The sequence below is a fragment of the Columba livia genome, chromosome 9, assembly GCF_036013475.1.
Source record: "Columba livia isolate bColLiv1 breed racing homer chromosome 9, bColLiv1.pat.W.v2, whole genome shotgun sequence".
NCBI classification, from domain to species: domain Eukaryota; kingdom Metazoa; phylum Chordata; class Aves; order Columbiformes; family Columbidae; genus Columba; species Columba livia.
The window spans coordinates 18,982,598-19,005,636 of record NC_088610.1 but is presented as its reverse complement, the minus strand read 5'-3'; the positions used below and the strand labels follow the sequence as shown (position 1 = coordinate 19,005,636).

The 23,039-nt window shown below is 43.4% G+C and overlaps 1 protein-coding gene across 2 annotated transcripts in view; it reads right to left on the bottom strand.

The window, feature by feature from the left end:
* Nucleotides 1-23,039, bottom strand: part of EPHA4 (EPH receptor A4) — a 102,777-nt gene that overhangs the window by 40,799 nt on the left and 38,939 nt on the right. Inside the window, exons 4-5 of one of the 2 annotated variants that reach the window (XM_065074123.1) lie at nt 21,811-21,966; nt 6,988-7,326 (exon numbers count right to left, since the gene is read on the bottom strand). In XM_065074123.1, the coding sequence (XP_064930195.1) occupies nt 6,988-7,326; nt 21,811-21,966 (495 nt within the window). The remainder of the gene's footprint in view (nt 1-6,987; nt 7,327-21,810; nt 21,967-23,039) is intronic. The other variant, XM_065074124.1, reaches the window with a different exon arrangement.

Genomic DNA, 23,039 nt, shown 5'->3' with positions numbered 1-23,039 from the left:
AATGTTCAGCAGAAGAAATCTGAAGTGGTCAACACATGACATCTCTGAGGCTCTGAGAAATCCCACGCTAAACGCTGAAATTTGCCAGTCCTGTTTGCTTCCATGCAATCCCCAAATTTCTTGTGCTGGGATCACTTATCTTCTTTGTGGATCTCCCACTGCGTTTATATTTGAAAGGTCTGTGGTTTCCCAAAATACATTATTTGGTTTGCTTCACAAGTCCTTGCGGTAACGCCCTTCAGTGTAAATCTTCAGACAGCAAAACCCAAAACACAACAGCCTGGGAGAGCGAGGGCAGAACGCTGCGGGTCCCGGTCCTGCACAGCCCCGCAGGTCACCTCGCCGGCTATGGCAGGAAAAACCTACAACAGCTGACAACTTGTCCCATCCTTCTGCTTGAAAATGTGTGTACAGGGTGTGTGGGGGGGGATTGCTGCTTACGTCTAGCAGATAAATGTGAAGCCTGAGAAACCACACTGGTTTAGATTCAAAATAAGAAAGTTGCATACAATTAGCCTGGAATTCTGCAAGATGCTGCAACAAATCACTCGGAATGTCATGCTCACGGATCACCCCTTTTTCAAGTCCCTGCTTACTAGTTTTGAATCTTTTTGCCTATTGAATTCACGCTTGAGACAGCTCCATTTGAAGAACAAGGACACTACTGATCCATCATCCTTAGAACAAACACCTTTAAAGAAAAATTTAAAAAACCCTTTTGCAACGTCCCTTTTCCATTACCCTGACATTTTGCAGAAAAAAGAATGCAGCAGCTTACAAGTATCACACACACATCCCATGCTCTGGACATCTGGCATGTATCCAGATGTTTGCCAAGAGATGATTTTAAATCAGGCTGTGGGGAACTGGGTGGCCAAGGTGCTGTGACTGTTTATACACACCCAGCTACGTGCACAAGTTTCCTCCTGGTGTGTGTGCCTGTAAATGGACTCCTGGAACAGGCTATTTGTAGCTTTTGGCTGCAGGGAACACGTAACTGGAAAGGGTGGGACCATGGCGGCAGCAAGTACTTAGGAGAAAACAAAAAGTGGCTCGACTCCTGGATGCCTAGGAAGGCCAGAGCCGGGTGCTGCGGTGCCCAGTGTGGGGAGTGCCACACGCTCCTTCGTTTGGGCAAAAACACAAACTTGCCCACATTCACAGCTTCCAGGTTAGGCTGTTGCACACTTCCCAGTTGGTCCAAAACACCCGTCTAGTAAGAGCCTGTCCCAGCGTCTTGCCTGCCCAGACCTCACCAGCACCACCTGGTGATGGCACCACCCGCGGGAGCTGGACTGGAAAACCCACCAGCCGGGAAAGGCAACCTGACCTGCACCAGCCTCTCGACATCCTCTGCAGGCACTAATGTGATGTCAGAACAGAGAATGCTATTTTAGAGGGTCTGAGAAACTCTGACACAACTGTATGATGAATCCTGGCTTCAAGTTCACAGAGCTCCCTCCCCGGCTCTTTGGAGATGAAGTCTTACTTGGGATTACACGGGCCCTCAAAATTGTGTTTCAACACAATAAACAGGTCATCACCAGGCCTGCATTAACAAAATAAAATTTTTGCAAGAACTGAGCATAAAACTATAGCAGTCTAAACAACTAGAGACCTTGCTGGCTTGTGAAAACAAAATTAACTTCTGTTACCACCTCCCTGTTGATAAGATTCTCAATATGCACATAAATATCACCACATATAAAATCAATAAATGTTATGTTCCCTCTCAGCAAATAGAATTGATTTACTGTTATTCATACTGAAACCAGGACTGTAGTCAAAGAACATCACAGAGTCTAGAAAATCAGATGGACGGATCGATCTTCAGAGTATCTATTAATTTTATTTTCCAGTACTAGTTTAAGGGGATTCATGCAGTCACCTAAAGAAAGCTCTGCGACTGAAATCTACTCAACAATGTCTTTTGATGTTTCACTGCAGAACAATTCTTTATAGATAAGTTATAAATATCCAGGAAAGTAGCACATTAAAAAGAAAATACTGAAAAGCCTTCAGTTTCCTGGGCTTGGCATGTGTTGCTTTTGATCTGCCTGAGCAGCTATTACTTTGTCGATATGAGGAGTGCACACTGACCAAGGGCAATGTATCTCCATGAATTTTTACTGACTGCAAATTTAGCTCTGCACAGGCTAAGCCACGCTGGCAGAATGTAAGACCTTCTATGCATTTTCTGTGCTGTTCTGTACAACACGTGAGGAATGCTAATCAGCATTTGAAAGGAAACGTGGGCTTTCAAAGAAGACGCACCAAAATGCACAATGGGAATATATATTCCCCTACCAAAAATCTAGTAGAACTTGTGAGTCATCTGGAATCAAATAACTGCCACTTCCTTCCCCACTCCCATTTCTAACTTAAAACAAAATCATCCTCAAAGGATCCGGATATTTCAGATTTATTTTTCTTTTTCATTTTAGTAATGGAATTAAGACCATAAACAACAAAGAAACCTAAAGGCTAAATAAACCTGAGTAAGAGCTGACATTTTCCTTCCCTGCACCAAATGTCAAATTTTGGGTTCATCACAATTTGGTCACGACAACTGCAGCCTGTCCCAGATGAACACTCGATTCCCGCGGGTCCTTTCAGCAGCGCTCAAGTCCTGGTGGCACCGTGACCCATTTAATTCCTGCCTGGAAAGGGAGCCGGAGCCTGCAGGGCTGTGAGCAGCAGGCCAGGGAGCCGGAGCAGTGGGAAGGACGCGGCACAGCAGCCCTGCCGCCCGCAACCCGTAGCCAGACAGGCAAGGTGTGCGGGATCGCGGGGACAAAGAAGCCGGGGAGAGGAGCGAGGGCAGAGAAAGGGAAAAATGGGACAGAAATCCTGAGATACAAGAAAGATCAGGTTTTATCCTCAGCACAGGCAGCTTGAAAACATCCAGTCTGATGCAATGCGAGAAAGAGTAAGTTTATTTATTCATATTGCATTTTCATCCTAATTGGCACATCTTGCCTCCCTCTAGCTGTGCTGGACCACTTAAGGAAGCACTGAGCCCAAGGTAACCTAACAAGGTAGCAAATAGCAGGCACACTGTTTATTCAGAAATACCAAGCATGTTAACTCCAACAAGCAAAGGAGCAAGAAGGACACCCATTCCTCACAACATGCGAACAAAAAGAAGGGCGGAAAGCAAGCAACAGGAAAAGTTTGGATTTTAAATCTTATTTAGAGCTTGTGCAGGCGCTCCCCCCGCACTGCTCCCCTGCCTTACGGATGCCTTCAGCATCCCTGCAAACCCGGGTCCGCGCGGTGCTGCCCCTCGGACACGCACAGACCAGCTCACCGCGAACCCGGCTGTCAGGCTGAGACCCAAACAGCTCGGCTGTAATCTTTAATAGAAATATAAACTGCACAGTGCCTCTTCAAAAAACCAAAAGCTTCCTGCTTGCTGTGAACAAGGTCTCTTTATTATGAGATTTACTTTTAATTTTGAACAGCTTCGCAGCATTATCCTTAGGGGGAAAAAAAAAGAGCACGGAGATTTTTTAGCTATTCAGTCAACTGCTTGGTAGGGTTTCTCATTGAAATTAGCTTCTCCTAGCAGCATCACATGAGAATTGTGGGTTTGTATCTCTTCCACAAGCCATTTCACGTTTTTAAAAGATGGACAAAGTGCTGATTTCATTTCATCGAAAACAGCCACAAAATTCACCACTCCTGGTGAAGTCCCTCAATACCAGCATTTCCCAGTACTCACTGTGATAAGGGCACTGGCTCCAAGTTTCAACGGCTCAGTGTTCCATCCTTTAACTTTTTTTTTTTCCTATTAAATCTTATATGGGAAGAGAGGGGCAGTTCCCACCTCAAAAAAATTAAAAAATATTATACTAAACATATAGAATAGCGAGCTGAATTCACCATTCAAAATTCTTAAAAAGCCACAACACTGAAGTATTTCACTAGGAGACAGAAATTTTTTCTTGGTTCAAAGTCTGCAATTTAGAATCTCAAAAGAAAAAAAGCCATAAAACCCCAAACCTTTTCAAAAGAAGCAGGAAAACTACTTTTTCAAATGCTTTTTGATCCTACTTTGAATGGCAAAAGCTTATTTTAATTTAAACATTTTTCTACAGTATTGGAAACTGAAAAGAGGGGAAAGTAAACTGCCTCATTTCATTATCTCCAGAAGTAAAATGGCAAAAGGAAAATAAAAAAAAACACCTGTGCCTTTCAATTTTTATGTCATTGCAACACATTTCTTCAATTTTGTGCTGAATATACCAGTAACTGATTTCTCATTGCTTTCTGTCTCCAAATGCAGATCTTCTATAGGGGCTGGCACCAATGCAAGCAAACATACAAATACACGCATTTCTGATTCTAACAGTAAAAACTGCGTTCTAACATTTCTGTATATTTTCTTCAAATTATATGGTTGCATATCTGCAAAGTCAATTTGAGACTGCTGCTAAGAGGAAGGATTTCCTGCTCCCTTGCCTATTTATCATCCCCACTGAATTTAATTTGAAGACACACCTCTTGCAAACAATTCCAGCACATTCCCCAGAATATGACCCAAAAGCACTGCTCATATCTAATGAACTAAAGAACCACATTAACAACTTTATATATCTCAAATGTTGGAAAGCACAAGCATAGACAGCAAAACCAATAAAGTTGTTTAGAGATTTTCAGTATTGGTAGTTTCATTTTTCTTAGCAGAACAGGGAAAGAGTGTGATTAAAGGAGGAGCTCGGCTCTACTCTGAATTTAGACATTTTTGCTAAGAAACCAAGGTAGCCTTACATTAGTGTAAGAAAGGTGCAAGATCAAAGCCAAGCCTGTGCCAGTGTTCTATCATGACAGACACGATTTCTTTATAATGAAATATAGTGGAAGAAAATGAGTGGCACAAGAATTTTAATGCACCCCAGACACACATTTACAATGATTAAACAGATCAGTACTTGTAATACCCAGGGGTCCAACTTCACAAACCTTTACTCAAGCAAGCAGTTTCACTGAAATCAATGAGATTATTTGCATATATAAGGACTATTTATCTCAGTTGAGATCTGTAGGGTTAGGCCACACATTTCTATTTAGATCTTCTCTGCAGCAGGATACACAAAGTTGTATGAAGAACGGGAGAACACTGGCAGCTCAGAGTTAATTTTCGTTTGTACCGGTACGGTTTTCTCCGGCCCTCTGAAGCATTTGATAGACTGGGCATGTTTCATAATTGGATACGTTGGCAAAAATACAAATTTCCTGATGTGAAGAACTGCTACTCATGGATAATAAACAAAATCAATTCTTATTTGCATATTCAATCAGATTTCGGTTTGCATAGTAAAGCATAAGATGGTAGAATTTTCACACGGTAGATGGATCCCACTCACTTATTCATGCATATATGCATCCACTAATCCTTGCACATGCCAAAATCAGTCAGAAATACTCTCTTTGCTAGGCATTCATAGCACAAAAACACTGTCCCTGCTGCTGTTCTCAACCTTCTCTTTTCGTATAGCCTATGACAGCACTTTCCCGCAGCTTTCTCCCAAGACTCGGTAATAGCCCTGGCTCTCTATTAGTCTTCTTTTCACTAGGCAAAGCGATAGTTTGAATTTTTGAATCATAATTTAAAAGGGATGCTGTCAACTGTATGTGTAAAGAACAAAAAACACTGGACCAGATTTTCAAAGGAGCTTCAGCGTAGACTTGACAATTTTGCTTGTAACTGTCACTGCAAAACTGACTGTATCTCTCACTGTTAATATTGAAGTGTTCCAGACTACCATTAAAATTTGTAGATTTAGATGATGCATACCAATTTTTCATGCACATCTACTAAGAAACAGAATTCAAAATATTGATATAGTCCAGTGCTATCAAAATATACAATATTAACATTGTCTTACACACCCCAAGTCTAACAATAAACGATAACCCGGTAAGCTACGCTCTAAGGTGCTGAAAGGCTGCAATATCTGTGGGACTTGAAGGCAATCAGCACTGTGAGCAATTAGATAACAGGTTTGACGGTCTCGTAGCCAGTCTGACAGTCTGGATATCTAATTTGCATGTAGAAGAGTGTCATATTCAAATGTATATAATTTTGCGCATTAAATTAAAAATTGAGCTGAAACCCTGGGCTTGAAACCCTAACTAGCTGTAAACAAGAAATGTTTTTGCGTAATTAAAGAAAAAAAATCATACGAATGATCATCAAAACTAAACTGCAATCTGCTGCAGCAGCCTTTACTAGGTCAAGCACAGGGGACTGGAAAAAGTAGAATGCCTAGGGTATCTGAAATAATCAGGTATATGCAGAAATGGTATTCGCTCTCCCAGATGAGTGAAATGCAAAACTCAGCCAGCATGAAGATGAAAGCTCATATAGGATTTCTAAAGTAATGCCAACTCTGATCAATTGCAATGTTGTTAGCAGCAGGTTAAGGAGGTATTTATTTAACAATGGGATGGAATCTAATTGACTTTGCAGGGAGAGGAGAGAGAGCAGGCAGGCAAGGAACAGCAACTCATTCCTCTCTGAATCTTACGCAGCCCTTTTCCGAAGGAGACAGAAGCACAACCCTGTGCTCTCCATGAGCTCACCTGCCCTCTGCAAAACACCAAGGGCATATTTGTGTCCATGTGCAGGGCCTCCCCTACAAAGGGCCGAGCTGCTGGCGGCCCTGGCTCTGTCCCCTGGTGTGGCCCAGAGCTGCGGGGCTGCTCTGCTTCTGCAGAATGAATGGATGCCTCCCCGCGTCCTCGCAGCGTGCTGCAGCGGAGCTCTGCTCCCAGCCACGGGAGTCAAACCCTCCTCTGTTATTCTAGCTGTAAAGAATTTAAACTATCCATCTAAATAACCAGAAAATAAGGGTTTGACCCAGTTACGCGTTTTAGGCCTCCTTGCATTCATTTGCTAATGCTAAAAGTAACGGAAATCACAGCTTTCCTGAAAAATACTGGCAGAAGAGAGAGGAAGAGAATTTGTGTTTAGGTTCTTACCCGCTTGGTTAGTTGTCACAGTGACTGACACCGCTTGGTCCTGGCTAGGATTTTGTTTGGACACTCCATTCACCGCCCAGACTTCAAAGGTGTAGTTCGTGTGTGCCAGGAGGTCGGTAATGGAGACTTTGGTGGTTTTCAAGCCGTTCTGCTGGGGGCTGAAGTGCACACCACTGCCACAGGACCGGCAGCGGCCCAGGTCGCCAGCACCGCACCTCTTGCACACCACGTTGTACGAGATGTCTTCACGACCACCTTTGTTCTGGGGGGGGCTCCACTCCAAGTTCACCGACGTCTCATTGACATTGGAAATCAGGTTCTGGGGAGCAGACGGAGGGCCTAGAAAGAAAAGTCAATGTGTTATTAGTAACTGGAAAAACCTCACATAGTGTCTTCAGACTCAGGGTCCTGGGTGATACCGGGCGCCTGCACCTCCCAGTTACGTCAAGGACAGCAGAGACCACAGAGAATTTTACTTCTCTTTCTCTATGTTTTTAATGAATATGAAAAATTAACTCCTAAGTCAATCTCTGATCTTTTCATCCGATAAATTAACAGTATTTTCCAGCTCCAAATGAGGCTGAAAACCCTGTATTGCAATTAAACAAGAATGGGGATTTTTTTCACTTTCACTGTTTACACTTTTTTTGAAAAACTTAATATTTATGTATTTTACAATCATTTTTCCATTATCTCCCAAGCAAAGCATCATATGCACAATTCTTGCTTCTCCTGGGATTCACAAGGTCCACCATTACCTACAGGCAGACTCTCACTGAAATTGTTGATCTCGTGATATTTTTTTCTTAAGAATAGGAGTGCAATATTTTCCAGACAAGTTGATGTCAGATCACATTCAGTGAATGCTGAAGCCCATCAAGCAGGGAGCTGGACATGACACTCTGGGATTCAGGAAATAGATGTGAGTAGAAAACTAAGGCTTCGAAGGGGGAAGAATAAAGGTTACAACAGGGGAATGTTGGAGAGTGTGGAAGAATTGGGGAGGAAAATACAGTGAGCAGCTGAAAGAAGAGCTGATCCCACCTATTCTGGGATAGAGAATGAGGGTGCTCTGACTACCCACACAATACTTTGGGACAGGACATCAGGTAACTACTATACTGATTAGAAATGAAACAGAACCAACCTTGCAAAATGTAATGATCCAAACCAGAATACAGTAAAAATAGCAGTCCTTACTAATGACTCAGACCTTTGAATGCAAATATTATTACCAGAAAAATACTGGAAATAATGCCATAGAAAGTCAAAAATTCAATTTTTATTCAAGACACAGGAGAGCTTGTGAAAGTTTCTTAAATTTTATCAAAATACATTTGATGGTTGCAACTCAAAAAATATTCAACCAGATCTCCTGGCAGAAAAGGAAAGTGAAAGCTCTGGCAAATTTCATTCCAGGTTTTCCATTTCTGTTATTTGTCAAAAACTGGAAAAAAATAATGAGCCAGCACCAACAGTTTCATTAAGTGTATAAATAAATCAATCATAATCTCTCATACATCAAAGGCACAAAAGCAGCCATCAGGGTCAGATGGGAACTATGCACATTATGGTGAAATTCTGCTGAAATTACAAAGTGACTCCAGCATAGCAGTGAAGAGGTTAAGCCATTAAGAGGTGACTCTGATGAAGATCAATTCTGGCTGCCTCTATTCATCAGGTGCATCTAAAACGCAGCCTGAGACCTGAGCTCACTGTGGAGGACAAGGGTTTGAGGGCTGCACCACGTCCTTGGGTCTGTGCTTGAAGCTGCCAGGCTGTAACACATGTGCAACAGGTAGGTTAAGAAAAGAGTCTTAAATTACATTGAGGTCAAATGTATCTACTTATCTTCAATACCTAAATGAAAGGCCTCTGCTGCAAGAGTAGCTGAGCAAGGATTGCCTCTCTGTGCTCACTTCAGAAATACAAAACTAATATGTTCATTTTGAAAAGAGGGAAATCCTCTCTTCCTGCCAAACCTCTGAAACAGTCTCTGAGTTAATGGGGGCTGACAGGTAGAATTACTGCAAGGAGAGTGAGCCAGGGCCAGCCCCTGTGACGGGGAGTCCTCCTGCACCACTGGCTGCCATTCATGGCTTTTATTTATACGCTGGCAGCATTCAGGACTCCTAAGGACAAAACCCTTTTACTCAAAGATCAGTTATCAAACACAGTAAGAGATGTTTCCTGCTCCAAAAATGCTTAGAAACTAGCAGAGAAAGAAGGGAAAGAAACTGTTTTTAATCTCTGTTCATCATGTGGAAAAATGAAGTAGAGAGAGATATGGTGAGACAGCAACGGCACACCAGACATGCCCTCCACATGTGGGCATGGGTCGCAACTCCCCGCCCAGTGCAGGTGCCCTGCGCCCAGCTCTCCTCCCCCCAGACGCTGGGCTTGCCAGCCCCCCTGGGCAGGAGAAAGCAGTCTGTCCTTGGTCTGCAAATACATGAGCCTCTTCCTCAAAAATACACTCTCAGTGCGATGAGGTGGAAGACACTCCTGAAATCATGAACTCGAGCAGCAGTGCAGAAACTGATCTAAATCACATCTACCCCAAAACTCCCCAAACTGCCTCACACCAGGGCTCTCTCTTCAGGCAAGCAGGTGCACAAGCTGACAACATTTGTCCCTCTGCTCTGTCAAGGAGGCAGGAGAACAAACAAAAGCCTCTGGAGGAAAGCACAGCCTCAGTGGACTGCAAACCTAAGCCCACACTGTGCGGTGAAGGTCTGACCTAGGCGGTGGGAGCTGAGGACATCGGTCCTCCCAGAGGCCCTTCAGCACTTCATAGCAGCGAGCCCTGAACAGAAACTGCTCCTGTGAGAAACGGCAAGAGCTTCACAGCGAGAAAAAGCAAGAGGCGTTTTCTTACAGAGGATTCTCCCGCTGCAGTCACACCAGTGAGAGCATCGACTCGGAGCGCAGCCAGGTTAGCTGAGATAAGGTGGTGCCAGCGCGAACACCTCCCCAAGCAACGCCCGGCTCTGCCAGGGCTGCCCTCATCCCAGGGGGATGCTCGGCAAGCAAAGTGCTCCACGAGGAAGGGTCATACTGCCACAACTATGGTCTGAAAAAGGTGCCTTTTAGCTCAGATATAGCAGCCAGTTTGGGGTTAAACTCAGACTTACTCTGATGTCCATTAAGATATTTTCCAAGGCTCTAGGTCCAGTTTCACGTGGGAAAATGTGCCAGAATAAATCAAGCTCTTCAGAAGCAAAAAGTCAGTAATTAGTATGTGGGACAGGGCACTGCAGCGTCTAAACAGAGACGCAATGAAGCAGAAAACCAGGGAAGCAGATGCTTGCAGGTCACAGAGATGTGTGTACTACCTCCAGCGTGAAAAGGAAGATGTGGGGGAGTCTCCAAATGGTGGGCTGACATTACAATGAAGAGAAAAGCAATTTCTTTTCTTTCTGGAGTATAGTTATCAATGGAGCTGCTGGCACTGGGAGTGGGGAATCATTTCAGATGGATGGGCCCGGTTTCAGATGTTGAAACACAGGGCATATCTGCTCTTTCAATGCTGATCAGGATTTGCTCTGTTTCTGAAACAGAGGCACTGCCACTAGATGAGAAGAAAACCTTTCCAGGGCTGTGGCAGCTGGAGGTACCAGTCAGTTCCCAGATGAAACCAGCGAGCAGGATCTGCAGGAACAGCGTCCTGCCAGCCAGACAACCCCCAGCACACAAACCCTCCATCCTCAAGCAGAAAACTCTAGCTATGGGGCAGATGAGAGGGGAGACAAGGAGCTGTGCCTCTGAAACACTGGGGCCAACTTCTGTGATTTTTTTCTCAAGTGATTTACAGCATTTTTATTAAAATTCCTGCTGATGGAAGCATGCTCTTGCATGAGCCATTCGGCACACATGGAGCTAGCACTGCCATACTGCCCAGAAGAGCTTAAAAATGTGACAGTTCCTACAGAAATAATAATAATAATATATATATAAAGAAATCTAGACATTATTTTGAAAACAACTAATTTTAAAGCTCATTTTATAATGTTAGGAAGCCAGGTGCTCTTGCTTTCCCTGCCCAAGACAACAGAACCCAAGGAATGGATCTGCAGGGCTGCTCACAGTTCTCCTGTTGGGGACTGCAAAGAGGACACGGTTTGACCATGGGGCCTGAACACAGGATCCTCACCCAGCGCATTTACCAGCATCGTGAGAGGACATAGGGGACTCCTCTGTGGGAACACAGGGAACGGAAGTTTTTAATTTTATTCCTTCCTGGGGTCCATAAATCTCGCTTCACAATAAACCCATCAAAATCAACTGAGCCATGAAGCGAATGGAAAGGCCCTGGGTGGAGCAGTTCATTGTGTGTGTCAGGGCTGAGGGAAACACTGAAGAGTCTGTTTAGCAACAAACAATCTTTGTCAAACTAATCTTGCTATCTTCCCCAACCCTCCTATTAGATTTACTTAAATGTATTGGGCAATGCAGATTGTTTGGTTTTCTCTTGCTGCAATAAGCTATAGCCATTACATCTCTCTCTTTCACCCACAGACAGACAAATCTGTCTGTCTTGAGGACAATGTTGTATCCTATGTCAAATGAATATTCAGGAAGACTAGAGCTTTTAAGGGGTTAATAGCATAAGCATGACTTGTACTAAAAGGATTGATGTATTTTAGCACTCACCACAATCTCAGGCTGCACTTTAACTTTTCATCCATCAATATTTCTCTCCCTCCCTTCTTACAAAATACTTGTCCCTCTCCAGTCAGAAGCCTCCCACACATCACTGCAAGAGTGACAAGAGTACTGATGAAAACCATGACAAGGGCACATATCAACACCTGATGGGCTCCCTCCCACTTCCACCCCACAGGAAATCTCCATGTGCTACGTTAACCTGTGTGCCAGCTCTCTGTGGTCATAGTAAAGGATCTCTGTGATTCACACCAGGGATCAAGTCCGATCTGAGCACCAAAGTGACTCACGTACACCTTCCTTGGTGAAGAGCCAGTAATGAACTTGCTGTCCAGACTGAGGTACACCGGTGGGCTGCAGGTGGTAGGGGGACCATGGCTGTGAAGCAAAGCAGGCTGCAGACTGACACTGGGCATAACAACGTTTCAGTAAACTGCTTATTTGCAAGGAAAATAATATTTTGTGTTTGAATCAGCTGCCCTACACACTGAGGGACCATCAGAGGTTGTCGGCTCAAAGTGTGTCTGTTGTTCAGACACCATCCTGCTGAGGAGGTTATCCCACAGCCCCTCTCCTGCCTCCACAAGATAACAGTGCAAGTGGAGGAGGTTTGACCTAGTGGAACTGGCGAAATTGTTCAGCCAGGGAAGTCTATCCTGAATGCAATGAACAATTTCAAAGGCAAATAGCATGAAGACGATTAGCTGCAACCGAGTGAACATTCCTGCTGCCCTCAGGGATGGGTCGCACCCAGCCCTTTGTGCCTGCCGAAGGGCAGCACAGGCAGCAGGACCCTCAGCATGCCCAGGGACTGGGTCTAACCAGGCTGCACCAGCTGCAAGCTCAGCACCACCGCTGAGCCATCAGCCCAAAGGCAAGTGCCTGCCCCCTGACAAACTCTTTACCACAAACCCACGTCAAAGGCTGTGCTGTAGCTGGGCTCCCGGAGCTGGAGGGACTCCAACGAGACAGACAGACAGGCACGACTTGTCGGCTGTGCAGACAGACTCCAAACCAAGCCAGCCCACCCTTTCTCCCTACAGCTGGAAACCCGACCGATCTGTGCAACAGAAAAATACCTCTGGAAACTAACCCTGGGATCTGAGGTTAGAACTCTAAGTGCACTGTGCTGGGGAACTGTATTTAAATGGTTATGACAAAGGTTTTAATATCCCTGATTTTACATCTTCCTTTTTTATTACTGATCTGCCCAGCAAGGTGCTTCTCTAAAAGTCTCTGTGGGTGTATGCAGTAAATTCAATTACAGTTTTCTACAACTGAACCAGACAGACTTGTTTGACATACAGAATATTGTCTTCACTAAACCAGTTAATTGAGTTCAGCAACAGTGTATGGTTAGGAGGTGTGGATTAAAGCATGGTGAAAAGAGAAGACAAAACTGATTCCCAGCAAAACAGCTCCTGAGTGACTTTGTTGTCCCACAAAATGACGAGAAATAAGGAGGACCTTGCAGCTTGGTTGTCTGCTGTCCCAGGCTGACAGGATGCCAGAATCCCACTGTCAGACAAATAGCAGGTCCAAATTTGGGGCAAACAGCTTTTGTTCATCTAAGTTATAGGTCAGTAAAAAATGTCTTTTTCCTATTCTCAGAGGTCCAGTGGACAAAGCACTGACGATAATGTGGTGGGCTTTGGTTCGGCCAATTTTATCTGACCTGAGTAGCCATTTTATACTATTTTCTTAATTTGAAAAAAAAAAAACAACTTATCACAAAACAAGCCAAAAAACATCTCAGCGCAGGGTTCTGACACTTAATGCCTTTAAACTGAATTTAGCACTTCTGAGAAACCCACTCTGATGGCACCCAAAATAAAGCTCTCTCCAGCCACAACAACTGCCTGCCCACACTCCTCCGTCTTGGCATGTCCCTGGCAGAGGGCTCCTTACCAGGAGCTCCTTTTTTATGCCAGCTTAGTCCTCAGCCATTAACAGTGGTCGTGGATTATTTTGGCAGCAACATTACTCATTAAGGACAAAACAGATATTATCAGTATTTGGACTCTAACCCCATCTCTTTACTACTAACCTATGGTATGGTTAATATTTATTACCTTGAAAGATGTATCTGTGGGAGGAGATCTATTAAAAACACAAACCGAAACCCACACTCTCCATGGAAGTGCTAATGGAGATATTTCAAATACACATCCTCAAGAAGGCAGGCCTTTGCTATAAGCATCCTGTCAGTCACTAGACCAGTGCATTTAAAATGCACCCTTCCTTTAAAATAAAGATCCTTTCAAAAGATATGTATGTGGCTAAATAACAAGCAGGATGAGGCTTTTGAGCCCTGGAAGGAGAAAATTATTAAAAATATAATTCACTCAGTCTGTGTGTGCACATGTGTAAAAGCACATTTCTCTATCAGGTAACGGATGTCCCTGTAGCCAGGGCAATGGATAATTATTTTCAAGTGGGTTGTCACCCTGCATTCAGTCTGCGTTTGCCTGACAGTGTGAAATCGGAAGGAAGCTTCATTGGCAATTCCCACCAGACATCAGAAAGCCTCAAGCATGTAGAAAAGACTTTAATCTTCTTTAACCATTCCCACACTCTCCTTGAGGAAAATATCACCTCTCTTTTTTGAGGCGGAAAAAGTAGACCTTAGCTTGATAAGGATTAAAAACTATTCTAAAAAACAGTAAAAAAATACAATAACATGCAGCAGTTCGAAGCTTTTTAACTTCACCCTGAAACTGAGAATACCCTATAAACATACTGTTAAGTGCAGCAGAATGCCAGCTACGGGTGTTTGTCAACCAAAGTGAATGAAGCAGACCAGCAGGCTGCAGTGGGCTTTGGAGCGGGACTGACAAACGGATCCCCTTTTATGAGCCTGCTCCAGAGACACTGACCCTCTTCATCTCTGGTGATTTCAAAGGGAAGCCAGGGTATTCAGGAATCTTGAGCTAATTTGCTACATAATAAGTTTAAAAGGAGCCTAGTACAAACCAGCCAGTTTTGAAGCAGCGACTTGGCCTTGAATGTACTACAGAGGTGCAGTAAAGTCTTTGATAAGTTACACGAGCAGCCAGCACCTGGGAGTAAGCATCCAACTGTCTAATAGCAAGAAAACCTAACTAGAAGTAGTGAAAAGTTTAGCACATCTTCTGCTATACAAGACCTGAAAGCCAGCTTTTGTGTACAACACAGCAAGAATAAAGAGAACAAGTAAAGAGTTGTAAAAAAGAAAAGATCCATACAATGAACAATTCCAAAGATCTTTGGAGCATATCTAGCAAGAGCACTGAAATGTCACTGGCAGTACCTGAACTGCCTTTGAAGGAGCTGGCTGGAGCACCGAGAGGCAGCGCAGCCCTGCTCAGGCTTTTGGTCGTGCTGCCGCCTCGCCAATGGGACCAGACCGCTGCTCTGTCAACGAGGCCGTACAACACCATTATTGGACAGCCTTTAACAATCCTAATCAATACTCTTGAACTCAATCATGATCCTAAAACTCATCTTCCTGGAGGCAGGGCTGTGTGTGAAATAGAGTTTACTATTTTCAGAGTGGATGCAAAAAAAAAAAGTAATTAAATAATCGATGTCTTTAAACTCTTTTAAGTTCCCTCACTGAAATGCCTGGCAAAAGCGATGCCAGGCACAGCCTTCAAGAAAAAGCACCTTGGCCTCCTCTTTCCATCTTTTAAAGCTTCATTAAACATGTATAATTGTGGAATTGTCAATAATGTTTCAGCATGTGAGCTGCAAAGCCCTTCAGATAAGCCTTTGTTGTTGATCTTTAACCATCTGAAAGACAGGTTATAACGCAGAGTAAACACCTGGGCTCTGTAAGTCTAGGCTCAGAAATAAAGCCCACGCTTTCCTGTGACAGTTGTATATGTTGCTGCCACTAATTGCTTCTTTCAGCAGTTGTGGACAGGTCTCCTGTTGCTGTGGGCTAATTTACACAAGCACTGACAGTTTGGACAACCTTTGCTTCTTGTCTGCCTGGCTAGTCCTGACCATTTATCATTATGGATTACGTGTTTTTACAAATGGTGAGGCCAAAGTCAACAGTCCGCAAGATGCAGCAGCCACTTGAAATATCAGTCATCTGCTCTATTTCCACCCCCCTTCCCCTTTCTGTGCACAGTTAGCATTACAACTGGGTTTTAATATGGCAAATGATTTGGAAAACAATTCTTAATTTATTTACTCAGGCAAGACTCCTTTGACTTCAGTGGGAGTTCTGCCAAGCTAGGGATCTTGGACCAGTGCCAGTGATAAAATGCCCATTTTACTGGCACGTACGATTTCCTATTGGCTTGCCAAAAGAACCCTGGTTACCAGCTTCACAATAGGCTTTGCTCCTTTCACCTAGAGATCAATCCAACCGATATTTCATCTTCTGTCCAGGCTAAGAGCATTAAGCGAAGAGGTCCAGTTACCACTGGCAGAGGTGTGGGAAAACTGGTGATTACAGGGACCACCCCTGTGGGCTCTGGGTTTCTCTTCCAAAAACTGCCATAGAAGAACATCTTGCGTTGCCACGTATGCTAAGACATGTTATCTCATCTACTGTAATATGCTGTGCTGCAGACAATACCACCTCTACTCACTCGCTATTTTGAGACAAAAAGAATTCCGCTGTGGATACCAGAAAGTTATTTGACAGTCTGACAGGGAAAAATCCAACCAGAAAAATAAGTTATTCTGTCATTGGCTCAGCTGCTGAATTTCTTATTCTGTTAGCCCTCTAATTTACTTCAACGACTCTACAGAACTGGGTCCTGACTAACCAAATCAAAGCCCCCACTTAATTGAGTAAATGTCTCTGTTAATTTAAGGCTCTAGCCAGAAAATCAGAAGACAGCTAATAAACAGTTGCTGTACTTAAAAGAGTGATGATTTTAAGTCTACTGATTATAAACACACATTGTCAAATTACTCCCTTCTCTTCTGTTCAAACCATAACCACTCCCCTTCTTATTCAACATTTTCTCAATTCCTTCAGCCTGTCACCACAGACAAGGGCAGACAGCCTTCTCCTTTGAGATTCCCATCACTCACAATTCCCTTCTCTCAGTCTGGCAGCGATGGATGGTCTATTTTCCCAGCCTATATGAAGAAGAAAAATCATGTTTTTCATACTGCCTACTTACTATTCCCTCTTCTCTTGTAACTGCCATACTGCACCTTAAAAGGCATTTTGACCTACTGTTTACAACCTTATATGATTTTTTAAGAGCAAAATAATTTACTTAAGGTATAGACATATATAAAGATGTGGAAGAATTATTATGTCGTAAATTTAACTTCTGAACATCAGAGGCTGTATTGGCATATACTTCATACAACAGAGAACGGCAGCAGAGGTTGGACTGAGGTGGTGCCAGATCTAGTGCGCAAACCCTGGGAAGGAAGCGTGGCAAAGCTGGCACAAAGCTACCTACAGCCTACTAGGCATTGTGACCGTGTGTTGCACCCTACTTTCTTATTCTTCTAAAAGCCAGAACAGTGATAATCGGCATCTGTCTGGAAATTCAGTAGAGGCACAAGTCAAGTGGAAGGAAAAAGAGCACATTTGTTTATTTAGAAGTCTAAGCAATCATAATAAACATATGCTCGAATAATCAGCTCCTGTGCAATTACTCATCTGCAAGCACAGTTATTAGGTAGGTAAATTCACTCTTTTTTGAAAATACAGGTCAAATATTTATCTCTGAGATACATTAAATGCAACAGAAGATTGCGCTAGAGATGTATATTAGACTGTAACATTGACAAAATTGAAGTGTTTAGACCTTTCAGACCTTTTTTAAAGCCTTGACCTTGGAAACAAATAAGGACAGTGTTATTTTAATGTGCATTCAAATTTTAACAACACAGTCACACAGCTCTAGTGGAATCCACATTGAGTTTCCACTGTAGATTGCTCATCATTTCATTATGGTTCATTATGCTGATAACTGTCATAAAGCATTAGAAGCAGAAGCCTTGAGTAATAGCACTGAAATGGTAATTTAAAAACAATATACTTTCTGAAGGAAATACAGCAGTGCACTAAATTCAATTAGAAGAGGCGAATGTTAAGACAAGTAAGTAATGTTTGCTGTTCGAAATCAGGGTCTTCGATTTCTTGATAAGCTAAGCTGTAGAAAACCCTTTTAAAGCAGGCACTTTTCTCTTGCATCTCACTAAATTTGCTCTCATTATCTCTAAGCTTCTCTGGTATAAACTGTCTTAAATGCAACCATTTTAGAAATACTTCAGGCCATGCCAAAATATCAATCAATCAGTCACTGTTTGGGTGGCTCAACAGACTGAATTATTCAGGGTCATTTACAGAGACAGTTTTCAAGCTGGACAGTCTATGCTGGTAATCTCTCTTTTGTAAAGGGCTCCCAATTAAAAATCATTAATAATCTGAACTGAACAGACAATAAAAACAATACAATACCATCCCGTACTCACTCTTAATGTGAGCATTGTTTGTTAAGAACAGTTACAGGACCCAACTCATTAATGGGACGCAGGAGCAACGCCGTAACTTGGATGGGAACTGACCTGCCTGCGCCAGGCTGCAATTCACAGAATATCTCCTTCCAGAAAAGGAGATTCAGGGACGAGGACCACGATTGAGACTGGTTGTTTTCCAGCCTCATAGATTTGCGTGTTGGTAAGGCATTTCATTCTGCATTAGATTGTTAGCCTTATGATACACCTGTCCTCTCAGCAAATGCTGAAATACAATGAAGGTCTGAATAGTCGTTTTAATATAACTTTTGGTATGCTTCCGAAAAAGAAAGGTGTCCACGTTTTTCACAGTTTGTGCTCAAGTGTATTACGGGTCAATCAGACCATCTTCATGCCCAAGCACACAGCTGACAAGCCCACTGTGCTTCAGACTTGAAAGTCTAAATTCCTGAGTTAGGTCAAAGCGGCAGATCCAGGGCAACTCTGCTCCTTGGTGATGACAGACACGTTGATGATTATCCCCATGAGGGAAACTTGGGGAAAAGATGCATCAATAAACATGTGTATGTCAGGGTATCTACACCTGGCCTTCCAACACAGTGTGCTCCAGAGTCTCCTATGCTCACGTCCCATCACATTCTGCCCTTCCTTGTACAGGCTTTAAGCCAGACATAACTACCTACTCTAGCAGAGCTAAAATAGAGCAGAATACTAAAACAAGAGTTTGAGTTATCTGTTGAGATTGGATGCCTGGCTTACCTGAAGGTTAGGCACAGTTTTTACAACTCAACAATGGATGGAGATGTCAGGGATGGTGTTAAGGAATGAGAAAGCTCTGGAGCACCTCTGCTGACCAGAGCACCAGGAAGTAGGTGTTGCTTTTATTACTTACCATGGGAATTGCGAGAAAGGGAAAGGAAAAGTAAGGGGAATTCTCCAATTCCCTTTCATCCACTAGCACAATCAGGCTAATGGAAAGTCATAACCGTCTTCCTCCCCCAACCTAGAAGGCAAGATAAGTGATGAGGCCAGACAGTTTATTACTAAAGGAAATCAATAGTCAAGGGTCAAAGCTTTACAAAAACACATCCTAAGAAGGCTGAAGTTCTTAATCTTAAAAAGTGTTTAGAAATAATAAAGAAAGGATCAATCCACAGTCCATTCCAGGTGTTCTGTCCAGATTACCCAATGTTACTTTTATTCACCTGGTCTAATAGTTCTCCAAGTGAACAGAAACCTGATTTTACAAGCCAGTGGAGCAGAGTCTATCTTTTTGCTAGAAGAATGGATCTCAGATACTGTGTTTTATTTCTTCATTAGTGTGCCGTCACACTGAGCGATTACTAAGTGCAGGGCTGAATGAGAATACCAGGGTAAAGAGAGCATAATGAACAAAGAAGATGCCTGATTATTATGGCTGTCATCACAAGGGAATTGGGTTTGTCACCTGGTTTAACCAACTGGTAAGAACTGATTAGAGCCTGAAACCGTCTGAAAGAACCTTTGATGTTTATGCTCCCTTCTGTCTCCACATCTTGTCAGGAAAGGCAGACAAACGAGGAGCTTCTTCCGGAGGGGCTTCTTTCAGCAGAGGCCCTCTGAACACTTGCCTCAAGTACAACCACCGTAGCAACATTCAAACACAGCTAAGGCAGACCTCAAAGAGGGGATATTAGTGAGCACAGCGGTCGGAGACAAAGCAAAGCTGACCCACAAGCCAGCTCAGAAATAACTTCTGTGTCATCCTTCACCTTGGATCACAGAAAAAGAAGCCCTGAAGCTACAGGAAAATTCAAAGTTATGAATGAGACCTCCAGAGTGTCTGTGGGATTGTGGTGTTGGCTTGTCTCTGTGCACTGAGTCCTCCTAGGCTGCTGCAGAGATGAAGACTGAGGCCAGCACCATGGCCTTTGCCTTCTCTTCTTCCCTCTTCATGTTTTCAGGGTAAAAGACCAAGATCAGTGACTTCAACTCTGACTGACCTCTGAAGACAAGAATGGGGAAGGGTGCCAGAAGCAGGCACAAGACTTGGCAAAAAAGGGCTAAGCTTGCAGGGGTACATTTTGCAATACAAGCAAACAGATTTATCATTTGCTCACAATTCCCGCATCTGGAAGTGTTTTGCTCTTTCCTCATATTTCACTCACTGCACAAGCCTACTTAAATTCAACCAGTTGATTCCTAATTTGATTTCAATTTGGTCAGGATATCACCCACTTGGACCAGGGCTTTGAGAAACTTTTGCTGGTATAATGTTATTTAGGGCGTACTTTCTGAGCAACAGTTTTATTGTTGCAAAAAGACATTTTTTCCTATCAATGTAGTGAAGATTTATATCTCCTAGTGTAAATTGTATTATAAAAAGCATGTTCCTACCCACTTCAGCAGGGTTTCACAATACAGTTAGACCTCCATCCCCAGTCAACATTTGGCAAGAGATATACAGACCTCTTTGCTTTCCTACTGAGCAAAAGCAGCTGCTCCTGGCTATGCCCAGACCTGCTTAACCAGCACCCAGCCAAACTGACAGCTGAAAAGGAGATCACTGAAGAAGAGCTGGAATCAAGGGGGTGTGGGGAAGGGATGAGTGCTGGCTTTGTTATGGACATACTTGGTTTCTGCCTTGTAAGGGAGAAATTCAGATTTAAATAAATGTGAGTCATCTCTCCAAAATGAATTTGGAATATATTAAAATGTTACAAAAGAAATCTCTCAGTGTTCCCTGACTCACAGACACACACACACTCTCTACATAAATATACAGTTGAACTCCAAAAATCTGGAAGCATTTCCAATAGCTTTCAGGGAAAGCCACACATGGATATCCCCTGGTGAAATACAGCCCTTTCACTTATTGTTTCAAACTGCTCTGCTCCTATAGACATGAAAACCAAAGAACTAGATCATCAGGATTTAACACCGGGGCATGGCTGGAATCCCAGGTCTTTGGCTGCGTGAGCCCTTAACCACCACATAGAACAAGGAGTTGTTCCAGCAACCCCGTGGGTGTGCTCAGTGCACGGCACCTCTTGTTCTCCCTGCTGAAGGCATTTTGGTGAAACTAAAAAGAGCTCCTTTTGCTTTACATGATGCATTTATCTACAAAGGATAAAATAAAGAATACTTTGGGTATTTGTTTCATTAAAGTTTAAGACTTATTATTAACACCCCTTCAATACTTTTATGTTCCTATGGGTCACCAGCTTTATTTTGAGCAAATGAGATATATAATGAGATTATAAATATTACCTATTTACTCTAGGTCATACAATTATGAGAAAAGCTTTCAGAGTTTCTACAAATATCAATATTGAAAGAGATGAAAGGTGAAGTGATCTACTGGACAGGTCCTCAAACTGGAACTTAAACCCATATTTTATTCCAAACTCTGTTACTGAGGTGTGGGAGTCACTCCTCTTTCTGCAGCTTTGTCTCCTTACAGTCTCCTGATTTATTTAGACTGTAGGGCTCTCAAGGGTCAGTGCAACCATGTCACTGTTAGAGATTCGGGGCTGAGAACTTTCTCTCCAAGAAGTGTAAACCAAAATGTAAACTGCATCTGTAAAGAGCTGTAAGAGCTACTAAATGCTGCTCTAAGAAGTAAGACGCTTCTTAGAGACACATCTGCAGGCGATATTTCCGACATACATAGCAAAAGAAAGATGGGAGAAGAAATGGATGATAAAAGGGGAAGAGACTGTTCAAAGATCAACTTACGAGTGCAGGGCATGGAGGCAGCATCATTTTCGGCTCGGAAAAAGCCCCGATCACAGGTGCAGGAGGTAGAGCCTTCCCAGATGGAGTAGCTGTGAGGCGGGCATTTGGCACAAGCAACATCTGTTGAGAGAGCCTTGTAGTATCCAATTTTGCAAGCTAGATGGAGGAACAGGAAGGGAGAGTGTTACTTGCCCAGGCTGTGATCATGAATTGCTGGCTTACTTATTCAAAATCAAGGCAGGAGACATTTCAAAGAGATCTAATGATGTCCTCTTAGCCCCAGGTGAAGAATTAACAATCATCACAGTCTTAATGAGTAATCCTATGTCAGGGGATACTGATTTCTAATTCCAACAAGAGCCATTTTAAAACCTGGGGGAGGGAGGGGGAAGAAAAAAAAAATCTACTCTTCTATTGACACTGCCAGAAAATCAGCTGCCTTTTTGTGCTGACTGTGGAGCTGCATGATGCTTAACCCATGTCCACCTGCATTCACACACACACAGAGCGCATGACAAAAAGGGTGCAATTGGTTTATTCTATGACCACTTAAGGAATGGCAGCTGACAGCCAGACACTGCCAATTTTTAAGAGGGAGCGGGACAGGAACCCACTGGGATTGGCAGCGAGGCCCTCACCCTCCCCTGTGCGGAAATGGCACCTCTCCCTCCTGGCAAGGCAGAACTCATTTGGTTCTTACTCCCCCCGGGAGGAATCAGCAGAGCCCTCCCCGCCTGGGAGCCAGGGCACAGCAGTATCTGCACCACTGCCACCAGGTCCCACGGGCAGCTGGCAAGCTTTCGGTGACATCGTCTTCAGAAATGCAATGCTTACACGGATGGCTACGTTTACATCACTTGGAAAAAACTCATTAGCATCATTAATAACACATTTCAATAGTGGCTAACAGGTATGTCATCCTAGAAATTTCTCCCTTGGCTACAGATAAAAGCCCACCATCACCATTGGCTTTCAGTGCTGCAGAGAACGGGAAAGATACCCAGGCATGCAAACATGTAAAAAGGAACAGTTGTTCCCAGTATTTACTGCGTGACTTACTCTCACATCTCATCGTTTAACACCAACGCTACCTTTGGGGTTCCCCTGCTATGCACAGGCTCCAGTAGACGGGGCACAGCCCTCTGCACAGCCGGGGCTCGCTCTCTCTGTTCTACCCTTCCCTTGGTCCCCCTCATTCTGTCCTTCTTTCTCTTATGAAGCCCCCCCAG